The sequence below is a fragment of the Calonectris borealis genome, chromosome 5, assembly GCF_964195595.1.
Source record: "Calonectris borealis chromosome 5, bCalBor7.hap1.2, whole genome shotgun sequence".
In the NCBI taxonomy this organism is placed as follows: domain Eukaryota; kingdom Metazoa; phylum Chordata; class Aves; order Procellariiformes; family Procellariidae; genus Calonectris; species Calonectris borealis.
Genome location: NC_134316.1, coordinates 23662615 through 23685500, shown reverse-complemented (window position 1 = coordinate 23685500; position 22886 = coordinate 23662615). Strand labels below are relative to the sequence as shown.

Below are 22886 nucleotides of genomic sequence, written 5' to 3'. Positions count from 1 at the left end.
TATCAAAATGAGCTTAATTTCAAATGAAAACAGAGATTATAATGCCTCTTTAACGGTAAGGATTTAAACTCTTAATGTAGCAGAAGTTAAAAATAGCCTGATAAAATACAGCCAGACATTACATTTACCCTTCGACAGATTTTCTAAAATGGGTCATCATCTCTTCAGAGTCATGTGATTATACATGCTATTATCACTTCCCATTTCATGTCTTTCTGGGGACACCATAGAGGATGTCAGCCTAAATTGATGTACTATTCCACCCTGCATCTTTTAAAAAAATAGTTATTTATATATAATTCCCCCCAGAGAACACACTTCATTAATACAACTACAGTTCCCACAGACTTTTTAACGGAATATGCGTCTAAGCTTAAACACGGAAAACAATGTTCAATTAATTGTAAACATTCATTTCACTGTATTGAAGCAAATCTTTATCTCTAATTTATTGATTTACAGTAAAATGAAAAAAAGGGAACATTTGTTTTACATATTTATCTTGAAGCACAACTAATTTATCAACACAAGCTATTTGCATGAGCAGGAAAAATGAACTTTGACATGGATGTATCAATATAAACGTGAATTTTAATGTTTTATTTTTACAGTTTGTGAAAAATAGTTTGCGCTTTGCTTAGAAAAGTTAAGCAAGCACAAACCCAAAACAATTGAAATCAGGTGGAAAACAGCAGCATAGCATATCAAGATTTCATGCAGCTTTCCCTGTAAAGCAAGGGGATAGAGAAACAGTGGGTCTCCACACTTTGTTTTTATAATATCATAACAGGGGTCCCAAATGCACTGAGCTGTACTTTTGAATTCCTATTTTGACATATGATAAATATATGTGTATCGGTATGTTAACATGTATGCAGTTGTCAAAATTGTGTCTGATCTATAAGTGGTTGCCCTACTGGTATTTAAAACATTAAATAAGCAACTTTTCAGACATGGGCTGTCATAAAAATAAGAAAGTAAAAAAATCTGGTATGAAATCGTATTTATCATCTACATAGAGAGAGAGGTTTCCCAGAAAGAAGAAAGCCTCTTTCCAGGTATGGCATATACATATATTCACACATGGGAAACGGACATACACAAGCACTATTTGTTAGAGATTTTTTTTGCCTCAGTATCTCTAAGAGCACACCTCAAACCTCACTGTCCGTGTACAGAGCTTAAGTGTCTATAAAAACAAAGATTATAGTCCTGCCTTTTGGTTCCTTGGAAAATCCCAACACACAAATCCCAATTTCTAGGCAGTCTGTGAAAAGCAGGATGACTCATTGTTTACAGTTTTTTAAAATAACATTCTAACAGAAGAGTTACAGGCAAGTAATCTCATTGCCATTTGTCATTACCTGCCTGCACACATGTCAACATTGTGGTTGATTTGAAGCAACAATGAACATCTAGAGGTCACCAGAACCATCTTAAAAGGACACAGTTTTCATTTAATGATTGGAAATAACAATCAACAGGGTCAGTAGAGCATACCTTGCTTAAATATGATACCCCTTTCAGGCAAACACTGCTCAGAAAATGACTGATTACTAGTTTTTGTGGAACTGTACTATCAGCAGATAGTAAAGAGTTAATACAATACATAAAGCTCCATTAAGCAAGTTACATTGCTATATATTTTTAATGCCTAATTTTGATTTTATGAGAATTAAGATTGTTTTGATAGTAAGAAAAAATTATGCAAATTACTGTTGTCATTGGAAGAACATTGCACTTGGCAGTGGTGGGCTGTGAAAGTATGATCTTGCAGTTTCATTTCATAATGATGACCTTATAAACTTAAGCTTTTAATTTCTTTCTAAACAATCTTTACAACTAAAAAAACCTGATAATTAAGCTAGATGCATAGGATCACATTTTTCAATTTTAGCATATTTTCAAAAAGCATTAGATTTAATATAGAAAATTTTATAAAGTAAATACCATGTGCCTACTGTTCATAAGTTTGTCAAGACCTTCAGTCTTGAAAGCCATCTATTTTCTCTTAAAATAACAAGGTATCTTGCATAGAATGTTTATACCTGCATCCTACTGTGGATGCACATATGGTCAGTCTTGAATATTAAAATAATAACATGCGGAGTAAGTAGGTACTCCTATTTCCCCATCATGTTTTATATCATTTGTATACAGATATCTGCAGGGGTCTCAATCCTCAGTTTCCCTTCAGCCTTTTATCTTCATTTTCCTCTCAGCTATAGAATCTCAGTTGCAAAGGGCATTAAATATGCATGCAGACAATACATCATAAAACGTTATCATTAATGTAAAGCACATAGCTTGAATGTTTTCTTTGCAGAGCTGTTTGTACGCACATTCTACTGCAGCTGTGGCCAGAGCAGTACTGAATACAAGTTCAGCATAGGCTGAAACTCAGATAGGGGCTGGGTCAGACACTGTAAGGATGTATTCGGGTATTATAATCAAGTGTTGTACCACAGGGTTTTTGTGGGTTTTTTTTTTTGTTGGTTTGTTTGCGAGGTTGGTGTTTTGTTTTTTGGTTTTGTTTTTTTCATTAGCATTGAGGGTGGAATACTGTGTTACCTGTGGGAAAGGAGTTGCCCTTCATTAGGATGCCACAGCATACAGAAGATAAAGAAAGTGCCACTAAAAGAAAAATAAATGAAACACCTAACACAACAAACTTAAGTTTGCTCTCAGCCTCCAGAGTTGTGCGATTTGAAGGAACTGGTCAAAGAGAAACATCGGTCCTTACCACAGACTACACCTTAATCCAGCTCCTGGGTCTGTTTAGATTTAGAGTGACCAGAGCCCTGTTAGTGCTACAGAAGTTGGAATTATCACAGATCTCAGTCTCCATCTTTATTTTGGGAACATGTTTAAACTTAGTGCTTAAACTTGTCAGCAGACCCATGTCCAATCAAATGTGTCACACTGGAACAGGTTGCCCAGAGAGGTGGTAGATGCCCCATCCCTGGAAACATTCAAGGTCAGGTTGGACGGGGCTCTGAGCAACCTGATCTAGTTGAAGATGTCCCTGCCCACAGCAGGGGGGTTGGACTAGATGACCTTTAAAGGTCCCTTCAACCCAAACTATTCTATGATTCTATTGTATTATTCTATGATTCTATGTGTCTGAAGATATCCTCTTCCATCTGAAGCCTGGACAACGAGCTCAATGTCACAACAGTGTCAGTGCACATATTGACAGGGGTTCCACCAGACAGGGCTGTTACGGGCTGCCCTTTTACTATGGCAGGAGAATTTGGCAGAGTAATGCTTACTTTAGGCCTTGCAGAATATATCCTAATTTTCACATTCCTACCTTTGAATTACCCTTCTAGGTAATTCAGAATGTAAATATTTTAAGGATTTCTACGAGGCAGGAATATAGAGAGGTGGATTTTCTGGTTAGTTTTTTTGTTTGGTTGGTTTTTTGGTTTGGTTTTGGGTTTTTTGTTTGGTTGTTTTTTGTTTTGTTTGTTTTTTAAATATTCATCCAATTTTCTCCTTCTTAATTGTGACTGCAGTAAACAAGAGTAAGATAATCTAAGAGAAAGGACAAGCAATGCCAGAAGGTTGCCCTTCTAAGAAGAAAAAAAAAAAAGAAAAAAATCACTTTCCTTGGACATCTGAGTTTCTCTTCCAAGTAGCAAATTACTAAACACCTGTGATTCCAAAAAAAATTTCTATGTGGATGAGAAATGCTGCCTTTATAGATTAAGACTCCAGATTCCAAGGAGCATCTAGTGTCTTTGGTGACTGAAGGTCAGTCACCCAGAGAACTCAGTGAGCTTCTCTGGATGCAATAGAAGCATGATGATATTCTGTAACATACATTACAACAGTATGGAGGTTCTCCTGACAGAAGCAACACAGGATATTCAGAACAGTTCATTGTTAAAATGTATTGTATATATACATACAGCAATTGTTAGCATGCTTTGCATTGCTGTTACTATAGAAAACACTGACTGTGGTACTTTGTCTCTTCTCAGTCTTTACACAAGACAATTCTGGGTCCCAATTTTTCTAATCTGATTAATTTTATTGCTGCATTTTCATAGCTCCACTGCTAACAGAACCAAGGGGAAGGTATTAGAGTACTCATGTCAACTCATTCGCCACCAACATAATATCACATACTCTCCTCCTGGCTTTAGTATCTGAAGATTTTTATAAAAAGAATTATGTTCGTAGAACACTTAAAAATGTCATTAAGATTAGTTACTAAATCCTGGGGTAAAGCATATTAACACTCTAGAGATCTGAATACAAGTATTATTTTCAAAACTGATTAAAGTTTGTATCAGCCCTCAGACTACAACAACATCACAAACATTTCAATTGACAGGCTCTGGCTAGAGATGACACAGAACAAAGGTGATTAACAAACTCAAAAACAGATGCAACATTTGCCCCAAGTAGATCAGTTGTGAATCTAGTTTTCTACATATCCAGCATCCCAATACATAATCTAGCTTTCAACTTTCATAAGAAACTGGAGGCAGAGAAAGAGGCCAACATTTTCCAGTCATCTTAAATATTTATCTGAAATGATAAATATAATCTTAAATATTTATCTGAAGTGTAAACTAATCACCACATGCAACTCTGTCACCTTTCTGGTAACTTGTGTAGTTTGGACTTCTACTCCCTAGCTTGACTATACATATCATACTTTTGATCTGCATTTTCAACACCTAATTTAAAAATAAAATCACCACAAACTGCAAAACAAAATCCATTCTAGGTATAGAAAACACAACACAGTGTATTCAGCACAACACTCCTTAAAACTTTTATGAACATTTAAAATGCAAGTGAGGATCACTCATTTCCTAAAATTTACAGAACTAATGCCTTATATCACAGTTATGTGCAAATATTCTATACTGATAAGAATACAGAAAGCCACATTTCACGTCACCACACTAATTACATTAGTCACCTAAAGTAGATCGATATGTATTTTTCTCCCTCCTCTCTTTTTTTCTGCCCTGTACCTCAGCAGTGGAGTCCTAGGATTCTAATGGTATGTAATCATACTGCTTGTCATTGATACTGTTTTCAACAATGCTATCCAAATCATGCACCTAATTATTTCTCTTACTAATTTTTCCTGAATGCAGAGCTCAAATATTAATTTATTCATTACATCTGCATCTCTTGCCAAACATATGGTATCTATTAAGAACCATTAATCCAGAAGGTCTAGATTTTTTATACAAGCATAAATTCAAATCCTGTGTATTGAAAAATCAAAGATACACACATTCAATGTCAAGAAGTGTATTCATTCAGTAAAAGGTGTATTGCACAAAATCAATTTCTGAAAGTGATGCCTTCTCCGTATTTTTCCAAAGCTTGAACTGCTACTCATTCTGACAGGTATATGGTTCATGTAAAAATAAGATACAGCTAAAATACCTTTCTCCCTGCCCCCAAGGTTGATATGTGATTTTAGATAGAAACTTTATCAACGTGAATAGCATTTGTACACTTTAAATCTATCTGTAGCACTATTTCAGCATTTGAACTCCATTGACATGGCAATACAGGCTGGTCTGCAAAGGTATTGATTTCTCTTATTTTGTAAGAATATCTCTTTAAATTTAGAAAAGTTACTTATTGATTTTCAGATATCTTAATTGGCTCATATAATGAAAATAATTGGCTAACAGTTTCATCTTTAGAGAATGAAAAAGCCATTAAATGAATTTTAGTGAGGATAAGATCTTCTTCATAAGACTGAAAAACTTACATTACTGAAGAATTCTAATCTTAAATAAACAAATCAGTAACTTTCCCTCAGAAAATTTGAAATATTTTTTACAAACTGACTGTCTGCTGTTACGCTTTTCTGGACAATACTATAAGACTACTTTGACCCAATTAGAATGAGAGGTAATTAGTAAATTAAACAATTTCACAAGCATAAGAGTCGCTTGCAGAGAAACTAGGGTATTGCATCTTTATAATTTGTGTACTTTGTTTATTTCTTAGCCATAAGTCAGGTCATAGTAGTCAGCCATAATAGCCCCATATCTATATAGTTCCATGCAGAAAAATATATTTAAGATAGTTGCATACATTTGCAGATCTTATGGAAGCATCCTCAGGTAAACTACAGCAACTGAAATCAAAATTTTCTCTATTAAATTTAAAAATTCATTTAGGAATGAACTCACTTCTAAACATGAGTTTAGGAATGTGATTATAATCTTTTTCATCCTCTCCATTTTACATCATATTGTGAGTTTATGGCAACTGTCAGGGACTAAATATACAAAAGACAACTCAAATTGTTGAAAACAACGACATTTAAATAAATCAAAAGAAATTTCTAGTATCACATGTACACCAGAGGCAAGTGCAGTTACATCCTCCCCACTAACCAAAGATAAATTACACTCAAGTCAAACATGACTGGTCACTTCCAACTGGGAATCAGACTATCTGATAGGAGCAGCTGTTAGAACAGGCTTGACAAAATGCTTTGTTAGTACCTAAGTTTAGAAATTCACATCCTTGCATTCCTTGATGTCTCGTTAAAAGCAAAACACACTACTATTTTCCTGTTACTGCCTCTGTAGGAGAATGGCAGTGGGAAGCAGATAAGAAGTACAAAGTATTTTCTGTTGAGATAATCAGGGGAGTCAAAGATTTCTAACTCAGAGCAATGACAATGACCCCGACTGAGCACTCTTCCATCAGTATTTTCACAAAGCAGGAAATTAGTATTAGAACATCATTCTGACCCTCAAGAAAGCATGTTCTACAAGCAGAAGTTTAAAAAAATTGGTTTTCTATGGGTTTTTATCCCATTAACTCCTGCCACCAAAGTAATTAGAATTCTCAGGCCCCACAAAACAAAAAACCAGCATGTTAGGGGTTAGTCTGGAGTTGTATTGGCCAGCTAGAACACAAATGCTGATGGGCATCAGCAAATGAGTTCTGCTTGCTTTATCCTCTATAGGAGCACTCTAGGTCTTTTTAAACCTGTTCAATGACCAATTTTCATAAAGCATGTAGGAACTTATTTTGAGACTTCAATTTTTTCCAAATGTAATTTTATGTATTAGTTTGATTTAAATCAGCACAGAGGCTGACAAGGGAAAACAGCAGCAGAAGTAAACCAAACAGTATAGTCCTGTAAATCTATGAAACAACAAAAAAAAATTCCTACTTTTGAATTTCCGAAGTGATACAACACCATTTCAAAGAAAACTACCTTCATTAGAAAAATAAACACAAAATAAAAAAACCCTGATTTACTGAATGCCCCAATACAAGTACAACAAATGTTAAGTATTTGACTGCTGAAATCCCACATAAGGTTTTGAAAATATCCTCATTTCTCCTGACAGTCATGAAAGACAGTAGAAAACAGTTACTGTTCAGGTATCTTACTACCAATGACAAATCTATACAAGATCCAAAAATACAGAAATCTCCTGTCTTAAAAAAAAAGCTACTGCCTCCTTATATCTCATTTCGTGTTCAAGGTAAAAATTATTCTTTTCACAGAGAACCACTTTAAATAGTATACGTTTACCATAAATAAGAATGCTAATACTTATTAATATAATAATTATTGTATTATTGTATTATATTGCATCTAATTGCTAAAAAAAGAGCAGTTATGATCTATTTTTGTTACTCTACTGCACTCTCTCATAGAACAAGGTATCCCGGTTTGTTTAAAGTTAAACTTTAGTTCTGAAGCATGATGGAATGGAGAATAAGGAAGTAAATGCTAACTTATAAAAGTAATTTCAGAAACCATTATTAATGATAACTGCTGATAAAAATCAGATCACCTTTTCTTTGCACATGGGAAAGAGAATTCATCCAAACCATGAATTCATGGGCAATAGCAAATACCTTTTTTGGTTTAGTAGCAAGATGGGAGAGAAAAACCTCTGCAAACTTGGATCACTTTTCAAAGTTATTTTACAATAAACTACTAAAAGCATGACAGTTACTCTTAGTTTTAAAGGTTATTCTCTAATCTGGCACTTCACCTACCTTAAACATATGGGAAATTATTAAAAAAAAACAAAACCAAACCCAAAAAACAACAAAAACCAACTTACCTGTATGTGCATTACAAGCTGTGCTTTCTCCTTGTCCTTACGCTCTATGCATCTTTTTAGTTCTTCTACCTCTGACATTACAGCATTATGACTCAGCTTTGCTTTAAGCTCTAAAATATGTTTCTCCAGTTCTTGCTTCTCTCTCTCGTATCTTTCAGCTACTATAAAATAGCAGAAACACCAACTTGTCATAAGTTTTTTTTTTTCTCATTTCTCTTTTGGCAATTTTCTTTACTTGAGACTATTCTACAACTTTTTTTTTTTTAATCAAAGTATCCATGAAAAATGGATAGGTATACCTATATCATAACCTTTTACTGAATGAGACAGTATTTCTGTTTATCCAGTCATTTTACGGGGGTTTTCCCCTCTTCCTCCCCCCTCCCAAAAAAAAGCCCACAAAACAGAAAAAACTAAAACCCAATGAAATAAAATAGGACGGAAGAAACAATGGGGAAATTCTGGTGTAAATGAAATTTGGCCACAAACTTCAAGGCCAAGATCTTATCCCACCAGAGTAATACCTCCTGATTCAGAAGTCACACTATCTATGAATTTTATGTCTGAATCCTGTAAATACAATAGAAGTTCTTGATGAGAATAAGCTGTAAATTTCCTCAATCAGAAATTCAAAGGTCTTTAGTCATAAACAACTACTAGAGGCAAAGAAAATCTCCATTTGTATTCTTTCCATGCATCTTTGAAGAAACAGAAATAACACAGTAAGGAGAAACACAACTGCATAAATTATATAAATATATGTGTATATATTAATAGCTCCAGTACTTTTTTTTAATTGTCTTCATATTTTTACAACAGTTTTGATTTATAATTATAAAACCAATGGAAAAATTAAAATACGCTTTCATTAACATGAAAGGCATACTGTTTCAAATAAATTCACTTCAAAGCAGCTACATTAAGATGACTAGAGAAAAAACTATTAAAATGACTATTTTGTGTTACATTTCTGAAGCTAAGCCATGTACAAAATCTAGCCATTTTCCAGTGCTCTGGATGAGATTTGTAAAACAGGGAGTCAGAGTCCTATTTTAAATAACCAAGATAATTCAGTAGCTGAAGTATGAAAATATAAAAAGTCATTAACCAAACCAATTAAACATTGACAGAGACATTGGACTTGGAGTCACTATTCCTCTATTACCTTGAGTAATACATTTCTATGCTAATAAGGAGAAAGACTTTCTCTAATGCTTTTTTGATTGTTTGAAAAGTTTAAATACAGATAGATAACTAACAAGCGAACTTTAGCGAAGACCTTGCTAAAGTGGTAATTTAATATGCAATAACATCTTGAAATTGTTTAAAATATTTTTGTTCTAAATATAATTCTTCCGTCTCTCAAATTCTAACATACTGCAAACAGAAGCCCTGACTACATCACACTGAAAAATTTTCTTAATATATTGTTACTCTTTAGAAATTCTACCAGAAATTCATCAGTCTTATTAACCAGCCATAAATGACTTTTGCTATGATTTTCAAGATGGCTGAATTTAAACTGCAAATGGACTGAAATGTAAAATTTCAGAAAAATTATTATTTAAAAATATTTCAAATGTTTTTATTCTGTAAAAACACTATCCACTTCCCTGAAATTGTCTCTAATAACATTCATTTGTTTTAACCATGCAAGTCATGGTATTTTATCCTAAATTTTAACTCTCATTGCTCTTTATTTGTTAATATTCAGGTGCCACTACTTATTAACTTAAAATTGAGGAGTTAAATGGCTGTTTTTGTTGAAACAGCAGAGAATTAGACTGAAACTCAAAGACAGAATTAATGTCCAGCCTAACTAACTAATTTGCAGGCCTCTAGTGCAAAATTTGAGAGTTGCACCTGTTCCAATTCTCCTGTCATCATCTTGAACATCTTGGTAGCTCTGGCGGTGCATAGCAACATGCGAAATTTGATGTTGCAACTCTACACGGTCTTCTTCTGCTCTCAAAAGTTGGGAACGAAGATCCTCAATCTAAAATACATGTACAAGTATCAAATGTTTAATGAAAAACAGAATGAAAAAGTAAATAGCATACTACTTCTGTACACTACAAAACCCAAAAAAGACTATACACAAGTAATATTTATAAATAAATCTCAAGAGTACTGCAGATGGTAAACAAAAAGACAAATTACTTTCTAATTATAGGCCACAAAGTGATTATTCAAAATTAAAGGAAAGATTTTAATTTATTAAGTTGACCACAGATGATCATTAATTTCTCTAGACCAAACAAAATGCTGCCATTTTATATGTTGCAATTGTCTTTTTACATTGCTAGTGAAAATATCTATACAAATTCAATAAGCAATATATTTTATTTAAATTCTACTCATTAAAAATACAATGTACTTATTCTTAAGAAACATAGGGGCTTTTTACATTTTTCCTTTCTATCATATACAGTCTAGCACTTACAAAGATCGCGTTGTGTACAGGAAAATAAAGAAAATATGACACGCTAAAATTGAATTGAAGGAAAATACCTCTAACTCATATTACCTGTATGTGATATAGCACTATATTGCATGCACAGTGAGTTAAATTCAAAACAGTAGTACAGCCAACTCAAACTTCTGCTAGATACACAAGTCAAACAACTAATGCTAACAGATAAGTAGCCTAATTGCCCCCTCCCTATTTATTTCAATCTTTTTCCCCAGCTCCTCTGAAAGAAGGAAGGATTAGAAATATTTAGGAGAAAGGATGTTTTTCTAAAGTTATAATCCAGGTTCCAGCAACTTCTAGATTTAATATGTGCATCAGGTATTGTGTAGAGCACACTTTAGATAGTTTTTCAAGTGTTTGTTTTTTATATATTTTTATCATGTGTTAGTATACACTACAGCAAATACTTCTAGGTCACTGATTTATCTGAATTCACCAATTATAGTAATTATTGTTATGCAAAGTGCATGCTAATACAGAAGTTGTTCTAAAACATACTATGAAGGGCAGTTACAAATAATGTGTTTATGTACTTTAAAAGTACCATAACTACTATCACTACTATAATTATTATATATGAACATATATACATAAAAGTTTGGAAAGCAGAAAAAGTATAACGAGAGCTCAGTCCACATATTTTAGACTCTTAAACTTGTCTTTCTGTATCTCCTTCTTCCCTTCCCAAAACAATTTTATCAGAGTATAAGATAGGAAGATTAAGCAAAAAAACTCAGACGCAGCCCAATATGAAAACTTTGTGATTTCCACCACACCAAAGCAGTTACCTGATGCAAAAGAGCTTCTCTACTGCCTTCTGATTCATTCAGCTTTTTCCGGGACTGCTCCAATTCCTGCTCAAGCTTTCATTACAGAAGATGAAGAAACAAAAGCGATGTATGCATCATAGTACAAAAGTGTATTTTAACTATTTAATTCTGGCACAAATTAATCGATATAAGCATCTACTTAAAACAAGGTATAACAGACACAATATTCTTATTTGTCCAAAATATTGACGCAAATTTTCATTTGTACTAAATCCCTGTTATATTTATTTAAATTACATAAAGAGAGTGTAACTTACACTCTATAATTTTTGTACAAAATTCTATATCACATGAAGATACAAAGTGGTATATATAATCCAAAACAAAAAAGCATGAAAGCAAATTTTTACTGGGTTATAAGTAAAAGAAAGGAAGATGAACTTTTTAAAAAAGTTTCAAAAACATTGTCCCTGGATTTGAAACATACTTTCGAACTCAAATTAAAATTAACAATAACTTAACATTTGAAGTCTCCTTTGTTACATAGTTTATTCATAAAAGTGTTAAAGATGACATGCATTGGTAGAACTGGTAATTGGTAAATTCTGTAGTTTTTCTGTGTTGTGCAAGAAGATGTATTTGAATTATTCTGGAAACAAGACAACTGAAAAATTGAAGTGCCTAGAATTCCTTACAATTAGGATTTTTCCTAAAAATATAATATTAAAGGAATTTAAAAATGTTTAATCAGAAATAGTCAGCAAACTGATGACCATTTAGAAAAAAAACAGAAAACAAAAGCTACAAAATATTTTCTGACTTCTACCATAAATAGTTCAAAGATCACAAAGATCCACATGGAAATAAATATAGTTTTTGACAGCGGAAATTGTTATTGCAGAGATAGCAATTTCAAAGAGGATGTTGAGAGGCTAGCAAATGGGCAAAGTAAACAGCACCAGCATTAATGGAATGGAGAGAGTAACATAACATAAAACACTGCATAGATGGTTTAGCATAAAGGGCTAACTTTGAAAGTATTGATAAAAAGGCTAAACTTAATGTAAGAGGGAAAAAAGTTAGAAAAAGTGTAATATGGCCCTAGCATCCTGCCAGAACAGAAGTGTAAGAAATATTGTGTTTTATGAACAGGAAGAGTGTAATATGGAAACAGATAGTTCAGTAGAAGTAATTAATGATAAGCATGGTGGAAAATAACATGCATTAGTTGCAGGGATGAAGAAAAGCTGCATCTTCGAGCTGCTGCAAATAAGCAACAGCAGAATATGTATAAATTCAGAGACAAATCAGAGAAAGAAATCAAGGATAATCCCCAAGTTATAAACTTGTCTGTCGGTACGATGGAAGAGTCATTAGAAGTAACACACTAACTAAAGAGCTTTGAAGGAAAGACAGAACTTCAGCAGAGCTATATTCACAGTGCTTCTGATGCAAAAAAAACCCTTGTCATCTTAGAGTTAAGAAAGTTTTATCCTGCTGGTTTCTCTGAAAAAGGAAGCATATGCTGTAACATATAACACTATACACTTATTTAAAACCAAACAAGAAGGGAGAAAATTAAGTCTTACTTGGTTCTTTTCACTTTCATATTTCCCAAGTTTATTTTTCATGAGTTCTTCTGTTTCATCTGCTTTAGCATCTTGCTTCCTTAAAGCCTTTAGAGGGGAAAAATATATTGTGAACTTCATTATAAATGTTACAGAAGTCTTCTTTGTAAGTCTGTTAAATTGAAAGAATCTGCTGATATATTTAAGAAAGAAGATCTAGACAAATACTTTCTGTCTATGACTAATATTTCCATGTGGAGCCAATGTACCTTGTTATGAAAAAATAAATATCAGTCTGTGCATACATGAACACACCCATGCACAGAACAGGGCCAAATACAAAGTCAAAACTAGCACTAACATCCTTCCAATGTATAGCACTCCAGACACTCAAGGCTGACCCCAAACACTTTGAGCTTAAGGTCTAAGAGGCTCAAGAGATCCCCTGCAGATGAGCTGTGAACATATCAGATGAAAAGAATATATTCTCCAATATAAAATATGCATGATATGAAATACAATGCACTGTAGTAAGGAAAACACTATCATAAGGTTTTGTTGGAAGTCAAAAAAAGGAAAAAGTTATTTTATCTAAACGGGTGCTTAGAATCACAGTATTAAGACAGAATCAACTGAAACTTTCCTGATCAAAAGTTACTGACATGGATATGCCTACTTTGAAATAAAAAAAAAAAAATATCCACAGGGATTTCTCCTGTCCCCCCCTCAAACTGAAGTGTCTAAAACCACTTACATACATTTTCTAAAGCATCTTACAAAAATAAGATTGCCTGAATGTCAATTACAAAATCTTTTCCCTCTGCAAACCAACACTATTTGCAGAATATAACCAATCCTGGCAAAGGAATGCATTAGACATCACAGACATTAATTACACATACAATTTGCAACATACACAACCCAAGTCTGGATATCTCAAGCCATAACAATGTCATTGGCTCATCTTAAATATCACTTAGACAGACCAGCTGAGACAGATCACTAGCCATACTGATAGAATTTGCTGTGAATTTGAGTAACTGTGTTAATAAATCTTGCTTCTTTGCTGCACAATATGACCAAGCGGTTTTCACACTAGCCACAAATCAATTAGAGACCTTACCGTACACCTTTTACTTTCATCCAATATCATGAAGCATATGTACATCTATTTCTTCCACTATTACTTGCTAAACTATAACAGAACAACAACAGAAACACATAGCCTGTCCAGAAAAAAAAGTCTTTTTCCCCAGTCTGTTCTTCCTGAGCAGCATTTTTATTTCACATTTTAAAGGAACATCTCCTTAAATATCCCTGAAATTTGCCCCTATAATTAGTGCAATTTCATTCAGTTTTTGAACATTTTCTCTTCACTGTATACTGGGGAACGATTTCACTGTGTCAAAACAGAAGGCAAGATATTAATCAACCTCCGTGAAGTCAGGCATTCAGTTTTGAAGTTTTGCTTTTAAAAGTAGCTTTGTGGAGAAAATAAATGGACTTATATACTTATCTCAGTCTTATATCCTCACCTCCGGAAACATAAGGGTTTCAGTATAGTTTGGACTACTCTCCTGCTTGAACAGTTTACACTAAAAACTGAGATTGTGGAAGATATTTATCATAATTATGCCACTGAAAATATTATTCTACATAAAGAATTACGCTTTTAATCTTACTGATTCATAATCAGATATGTAAGACTGTAAGATACTTCCAAGTATTCAGTACAGATTCAAATCTATCATTCCAGTCAACTATAAAACTCAACACTGCACACAGACCTGACACACTCCCATTTTACTCAAAAAGACTCTAGGGAGCACTCCCCAAAAGCTACATGAACAAAAATCAAAGATGATCATCACTTCAGCCAATGCCATTATTGCACAAGGTTTGGTTTTTTTTAATGACTATAAGTACCAGTTCAGAACAGGTCTACTAGGGATATATGATGTGTACTAACTGCAGTTAAGCTTCATTTTTACTAGCAAAATTAGAAGCTCTGTTATATACAGTCAATTGTATGCCAACCTTATTTTTGGCACTAAATTAATAATTAATATAGGACCAAAAATCCATGTTTTCATTTGCAGATTTTGCTAGAGATGTCAGCATCATAAGGAAAATGTTACAGTTGAACTGGAATTAGAAATATTAGGAAAATTTTCAAAGATTTCCTCACTGAAGGCAAAAAGTATGTCTCTGCATCAGTAGCACATCCTAATTCCCAGAAGAAACTACAGAAATTAATATACCATTTCAGCTTATCAGGATAACTGAATGATATTTAGGCTATTAAATAGCAATAACTTCAAATAAAAAGGCAGACTTTCCTACCACTGATACTACAAATATAACGTTCAGTTTTATTTTCTGTATATTGTAAAAATAGCCCATAATAATTTAATTTTTAAGGAAAAAAACAGTTTATATATATCTCTCTATCTATCAGAGTTTAAATACTACAAAAAGAACGTGATATTACAATAAATTAAACATATCACATGTGCACTGCTTCAACTGTGAAACATGCATTTTTCCAGTAGGTGCTAGGTAGGCAATCAGTTAACCAATCAAAATGTCATTAAGAAATGGAAACATCTGGTCATCCACAGCCAGACAAGCATTAGCTGTTACTGACGATACAGAAACTACATAGGTAAAAGTTAATTCTATGTTTTCCCTCCTTCTTGTACTCCTTTTTAAATAATTCTCTCTCACTGGTTTGTGCCACTCTTGTTTTTTCTCCACTAAAGGTTTCTTTATGCAAGGTGTCTCTTCGGAAAGGAAGGGCTAAAGAAAAAAAAAATACCATGTAAAGATCCAACTGATTCTTTGATTTTGTTTGTTCTCTCCAAAGAAGGGGTTGGGGGAGTCAAACAGTCAAAAATGGGAACTAGGAAGGGGATGCTGAGGACAGCGGTTCCAACACACACTCCTCCCTGATGGCTCTCAAGCAGCAGGCAGACACTGCCCAGGAGAGCTCTGCCTGGCAATGCTGAAGCACCAAGGAACGATAACAGGCCTACTGTCATTAGGATTCCCCCACCAAGGTCCTCTCTTCTTGAAAGCATTAATGTCCAGGTTGGCCAGGAGGCGGCTGACAAGGAGGTTGATGAGGCCTTGGAAGGGGCAGGCATGGAGGAGGCCACACGGAAACAGAGAACTGCCATGTAAAGAGGTCTTCACAGCATGGTTTCGGGATGGACCAGCTAGATGTTACACTGCCTGCCTAGGTAGTCAGAAACATACTCTTGTCCCTACAGGTTAGATGAACTTTTGATTTGACCCAGTAGAGCAATTCTTACAGGTCTTTTTAAAGAATTCACTAGCATAAGACAGTATTAGAGTATTAACATATCTGGTATACCCCAGCTCAGCATACCTCATCCATATACAGTATATCGAACCCCAAAACTTGAAATAGATAAAATAATTTACTCCCTGCTAGACAGATATTTTTTCTTATATATGGGGAAAAGTATGTGGAGGCCTCTGTAACAATAGTTCTTAATCTTTCCAACTTCTGTAAATCTTCCAATAGCAAATCATAACTTTTACTGCAATTTAACCCTACTAACTTTTCTTAGGGTTTGGGTTTTGTTTGGTTTTGGTTTTTTAAATAAAACCAGATTACAGACCACAAACTGAAATTTGCTCTTTCAAAGTGAGACTGATCAGTGAATTATATTCATACCAGCAGAAATACACAAGCAGACCAACCTCATGCTATATTTTAAAAATAAGGCAAAAATGTACCACATCCTAATCTGAATGGAAATTCTTTCCCTAACTTGCTACATTAGCAGCTAGCATGGGTCCGAATATGCCACCTAGACATACCAGCCAGGCATTTAAAGACAGACTGCCTAGATATTTCAGTGACAGATATGTATGAGACTTGCTCATGTTCTAAAACAGAGTCAGATTCAAACTACAATCAAAACTGAAACCATCAGTCACAGGTGGCATAGCACAGAGCCAAGGGGCAAGTATCAACGATGCATTAAAACATCCAGATGGCTCAGAGCACAGATCAAGTTTACGTTTGTCTAAAAAGATCAGAGATAGAGACATGCAAAAAGAGAATTTTTAATAATGCTTTTGACTGCCAGCCTATCCCACTCTTTGCTGAAAATCCACCAGCCTCTTGCACTTCACAGTATGTGCAGTGAGAGGCAAACAGAATTTAAGTATCCAGTTGCACGAAGTAATAAGAAAAAAATGCTTCCTGGCCTATCCAAGTTATTAGCTTAAGACATAACTATAGTCATTGCCTTACCACAGTCAGTGGGTTCAAAATGTTCTATAAAGATAATTCTGTTCACCTAAAGCGTGCAAAGTGTGAACATGGACTCATTTCATCTAAATCCAGGAAGCCAAGCACAGGAATTAGTACAGCCATCCAGGACATCCAATGCATATAAAAGCTGTTTAAAGCCCATTTTTAAGAATGATACTTGATCTTATTTTAGAAAATGGATGCATAAATGCAAACAAACAGTACAAGTTGATGGTGTCTTCATGGTCAAAATAAAGCACTGAAGAACCTCAAAATAGTTTTAGTTTACACAACAAATGTATTTTGTTAAAGCAACGCATATATACGTGTCAGTAGCACTGGCAAGGTGAGCATATTTGTTCTCCTTTCTAAGCAGAAACACATTTGTATCAGGAATATAGAAAAAAAGTGAAGATGTATGCTTTGCATGAATTTGTTTGCTAATTGCAATTTTCTAATTTGCAGTAATTGCTGTTCAAACAGATAGTGTTTAAACACACCAATACATACTAAGTTAAAAAATACATAAAATTGTAGAGAAAATTTTTATCCACTTACACACAGCACATAGACTACAGATTCAAAATACTAATGCAATTTTAGATATTAAAGATACAAAATTTTATATGTCAAACTTTCTTTATGATCAGTATACAACTAGATATCATCTTGGTTAATAATCAGTCTATTATTATAATAATAGTGCAATACAAATAAAATGTTTGCACATCACACAAAAGACAGACAGAAAGACAAAACAGACAAGAGAAAGACTGAAACAAATGTATCATCATTTTCAGTTAGACCCTGAAAATATATAATTTAATAATTGAAATTTAGGAAGATGATTCTCTTAGGATGGTGAAATACTGACAAGTAGTGGTCAGTTACAGGCACTGCACTTTCCTTAAAAATAACAACTATTTAAACCTCACAAGATTTCTTAATTAAACCAACTACTGAGCAAATCCAAAAGTCAAATTTGATTTTGTTTGGTTTGAAATGTATAACAGGCAAACTAACGAAAAAATTGTCTCATTAAATAGCCACAAATGCTTTAAATAGCATTTCTTTGTAAATCATTCAGACCATATTAATTGACAGGATTTCAGAACTCAGTCCAAACCCTACCCTCCTTCCAGTAATGTTAATTGGGAAGCATCTTGGAGAAATAAAAGAGGACAGAAAAGACTTTAATAGAACATTACATCCACGCAATGATCACCACAAGACTGAGGCCTCTGACAGAGCTACGAGTCCATCTAACTTGTAATTCAGATTACAAAAGACAAAAAACAGAATAACAAAGTAAAAAGCTGCTCTTAAAAATTACATAGAAACATGCTTCATCCAAATAACAACTGCAGCAAAATATTTAGTTATTTACTTCATTCTCACTAGGGTATGCAAAAGCAATTCAAATACATTCTTTCTAACATACAGCAACTTAAGCTCCAGAGATACACACCATGCCCTAGGAACATTTATATGTTATAAAGACTAATTCCTGGTATATCCCTCAGTACATGCTGTCCACACGCACTTCAAGCTCTCAGATGGAAAGCTTTCTCTCCTAATCAGTATCTGCAGGAGGCATGTCTACCCTTCCCCCCTCTTCCTGTATTTGTATAAATGGAAGACCGTGTCCTCACAGTCCTCAATCCCAGAGTCATTAAAAGAAAGGGGCAACAGAAGATGATGGGCAATGGAAGACAAGGGGCAACTGGCTATCACTCCTCAAAGAAATTCAGGTTAGTAATAAGCAACATGCTGTTCTTAAGGGACTGCCCATACGCATATTTATATGGGTGAATCCAAGTACTCCATCCAAATGGAGTAGGGACCAAAAAATTCCAAGACCATCACTATCCAGGTTAGTATTAGTATTGCAGACAAGCGTCATTAAAGAAAATTAGAAAAATTGCTATCGTCATCTGCAAGCCTTCTTGCAGAGAACCAGCGCAGATATTTATTAGAGTTTACTGGCTCAGGTTTACGTCTAAATGTGTTCATGCTTCACCAGTGGAGGACATCTCATTTACTGGAAAACAGCTTGGCTGCTTCTTCTGATACTTCAGGCCAAATATAAGCCACCACAAGAGGAACAGCTGATTAAAAAGCCAAGTTGCAGAAAAAGGCAACTAGCCTCTCCCTATGTTGACAGTGTTCATTAAGAGTATTTTCATCTACAACGTCCCCTAAGAATCTTTGAGTGAGTACACACTTGTATGGATGTACTGAATGAAGAAATCCACCTTTTTCAGTAGGTGGTCCTCAGTATTAGTCTGTATATCCCATGAGAGATCAAAGGAGTGCACTGATGAGAGTGTTGCAGACTCGAGAATAGCGTCTGCAATAGCCGAGTATCAAAGCAGCATGAAAGAACATATTTCACAATAAGGAAGAAAACCAGCAATGTCATATATTGCGTTAAGAAGTTGCTGTTCTTAATGTACAATGTAGTCACACTTCAACTGCAAGGCAGACAAGAAATAAGTAAGCTTCCACACTGGAGTCTTTGAGAATCTCTGTTCTTGAAAATTCTCTCACCTATCAAGCAATCTTTGTAGCAAATGCTACCACCAAGTGATGGGTGATTAGTAAGAATAAAGTTAAGTGACATCAGATACTTTAGAGAAAATCCAATGATTCTTACCAGGAATTTTATTATTTTCTTTGGAATTTTTTTTAAATAATTGCCTTGTAGGCTTTGCTGAAATTGCCTACTTAAAATATAGGATATTAAAAAAAATTATTAAAAAGGGTGTGAACTATAGAGTTTTTCTAACAACTTTGCTCAGAGATCTTTAAAGCCAAATTTAATTTTGTCTATAGTAGAGAAAAATAAAAAATACCTTAGCAAAATACATCAATTACATTGATGCAAGTAATGAACAAATCAATAAGAAGCCAACTACTACGCAGCTTGAAAATACATTTTTGAAATAACAACCTTTTTAAACTATTCATATTAATAAATTTTAAATACTTCATAGTCTTAAATTATTCATTCTATTTGGTTTGCTATACTGAGTCTATTAATCTGTAACACCACATACAAAGAAAAAAATTGAAAAATCAAAAACCAGAAGCTCAAAAACTCAAATCTGGTACACTCAATTCTCAGACTGTTTTGGTATTGGCATTTTTTCCTGTTTGTTTTTAGTTTGAGATTATATCAGTTCTAAACTTTTTGCCTCCTTAGACATTCTCATATTCTTATTTCTTCTATAATTTACATTCCGTTACAAAGTAATTTCTTCACAAAGCTTTCCCACGCAGCAACCTCTCAGGACGATGGTACACAGAGAGGCAGTGTGTATGGGATGCAGACTATTTTGCTCTCAAAAACAAGTGTTTTTCAAAAAGTAGGGTGCAAGGTGGTCCAATTTGCCAATGTGAGAGCTAAAGAGCTCAGCCAACTATTCAAGAGATGTTGAACCATTCCTGATAAATACAAACACCATCCAGAAGTGAGACCATTTTCTACCTAGGGAAGGACAAATTAACATGAATGTTCAATGGGGAAGGAAGATGGGACAGCTGGATGGAAGCTTGTAATAAGGGTCTGAGATATAAGGACCTTAGCAATATTGGAGTCTAAAGATATCTGGCATGTAGGAAGTTGCAACTCTGTCACAAAGATGTTCTCCAAGCTCTTAAGACAGCTATGGCAGAAGAAGTAGCAGGAAGAGGACATACTGTTTGTTGCTACTGGGAGTGTAATGGAAGTCTGTGTTTCAAGGGCGATACTGTCTCCATATTCCTCTGTAATCTGTCAAAGAAAGGTTGCCTAATACCTATTGAAAGAAGCTCCCTTCTACACTTGTCATTTGACACCACCAGGTTCTATTTTGCATGTTAAAGGTTGGAAGCTCCTGAAAAATACATAATCCATTGCAACAGGAGTAATCTATGTTTTATTAGGATTCCCAAATACGGTGACAAGAGTCCAGTTCAAGAAATCCAGAGTCATGACTGAGATCAGCCACCCAGAAGGACGATTTGGAGATATGAGCCCCTGCTTGAAAGAGTGAAGATAATCACCAGGTATGTGATTCTCCTCCAAACAGCAGCAGCTATGAACATATGGCATGTGGAATAAGCCTCTTCCAGTCAGATTGGCTCTGAATCTTGGCTTGGGCAAATTCCTAATAGTAAAAGTTTACGAAGCAGACTAATAGGTGCTGAGCTTTCCTGTAAATTGAGAATGAGGACTATATATCGAAGTTTTGAATAGTGGTGTCAAAAAAATCTTTTAAATAGAAAGGGGCTCCTTGGGAAAAACAATTTACAAAAATATGCACGGAACAAAATAGAATTTGCAGGAGAAAAGATTAAAACGTCTTCATCTTCAGCTGAACAGCTTAGGGTAATGGAAGGTCAGGGATGTACTTAGTATTTCATATTCATTTTGCATGAAATTCAAAAGATGAGCTACTAGGAAAAAAGGTATCCAGATGAGGGCTCATGATCACATAGCCAATCATATGAAAGTCTTTGAAATACATTTGAATCCATTCACTTGAGTTCAAGTTTTCCTTCTAAGGAAACCATGGCAGTGTCAATGTATCTTTACAGATACAAGTTATTATCCCTTTAAAAGGATAAAAAAAAAGACTGTTCCAATCTGCAGATAACGTTAGCAAATGACACAAACTCATTTCATTAAGCATCCCTCTACCGGACTGAAGGCACAACCAAAGAATCTAGAAATGGATGTAGGCATATTAAAGAGCAATGAAAACTATAATAAAGCACTCGAGTTCTTTTCACCCGCTAGGACATCAATAGGGGGAAAAATGAAACAGTAACTCTTTCTGAAATACTAGCAGAAGCACTACAAGCATTTTGATAAACATTACTTTTTAGCTATATAAAAACAGCATCTTACCTTCTTAAATATGACCTCTTTGAAGAGTCTCTAGCCTTACATGAAATACAAAGTGTCAATCTAAATTAAGCTTCCTCAGTATCACTGCACAGTATAAAACAACTGCCTTCCAAAAGCATGTATACTGTTGCTAGTATTAAAAGCGGAAAACAAGGAATTGCACATTTCTTCTCAACTACAGTATTCTATTGCATAGTTAGAGACAGCATTGCAAATCATATCTTAAGGGGAGTGAAATAAAAAGTTACACTACGTTAAGACACAGATTTTCCAAATAGCAGTAAAATCAGAAACACAGAGATGTATTTTTCATATACTTCCTAAAACAAACAGAAAAAAGCTACTAGCTATCTCCAATTTTAATTCATAATATAAGTATTTGTATTTGTCTCCTAAACAATATTTTATACTACATCAAATACTGTTGAATGAAATGTTTGAAAAGCAATGAAAAGCTGTCTGGCCACTACAGTGCATTTGATTGCTTGTTGAAATAAATTAAAAATAAACCACTCACTGCAAGCAAAGTTTATATTTTAGAAAACAAAGTGTTTTAATTGAGACAACCCAGCTAATGACTCTTATTTGTTTGGGGTTGGAGGGAGGGCATAGGGGGTGGGTTCTTTTAAGAATGTTTGTGCCAGTTACCAAAAAGGTCTAAACATGGACAAGACCATATCATGAAGAACAGAGACCGTACTTGTTATCATCTGGTCGTCAAAATAAGCAGAGCTGGACTGATATAGTTAAAAGCATGTGCCAAAGATATGAGCACTTTTGCCAGTTTGACAGGTACAGGCTCACAA

The 22886-nt window shown here is 34.4% G+C and overlaps 1 protein-coding gene across 36 annotated transcripts in view; it reads right to left on the bottom strand.

The window, feature by feature from the left end:
* The window catches only part of CEP128 (centrosomal protein 128), a 149382-nt gene that overhangs the window by 99817 nt on the left and 26679 nt on the right, over window positions 1-22886 (bottom strand). For 33 of the 36 annotated variants that reach the window (XR_012673845.1, XR_012673844.1, XR_012673843.1 and 30 more), the window contains 4 exons: window positions 12920-13006; window positions 11349-11423; window positions 9951-10083; window positions 8088-8248 (listed from right to left, as the gene is read on the bottom strand). Coding sequence is in view for 33 of the 36 variants with exons in the window: in XM_075151363.1 (XP_075007464.1) it covers window positions 8088-8248; window positions 9951-10083; window positions 11349-11423; window positions 12920-13006 (456 nt within the window). In the remaining 3 variants the exon portion in view is untranslated. The remainder of the gene's footprint in view (window positions 1-8087; window positions 8249-9950; window positions 10084-11348; window positions 11424-12919; window positions 13007-22886) is intronic. The other 3 variants (XM_075151370.1, XM_075151372.1, XM_075151371.1) reach the window with 1 other exon arrangement.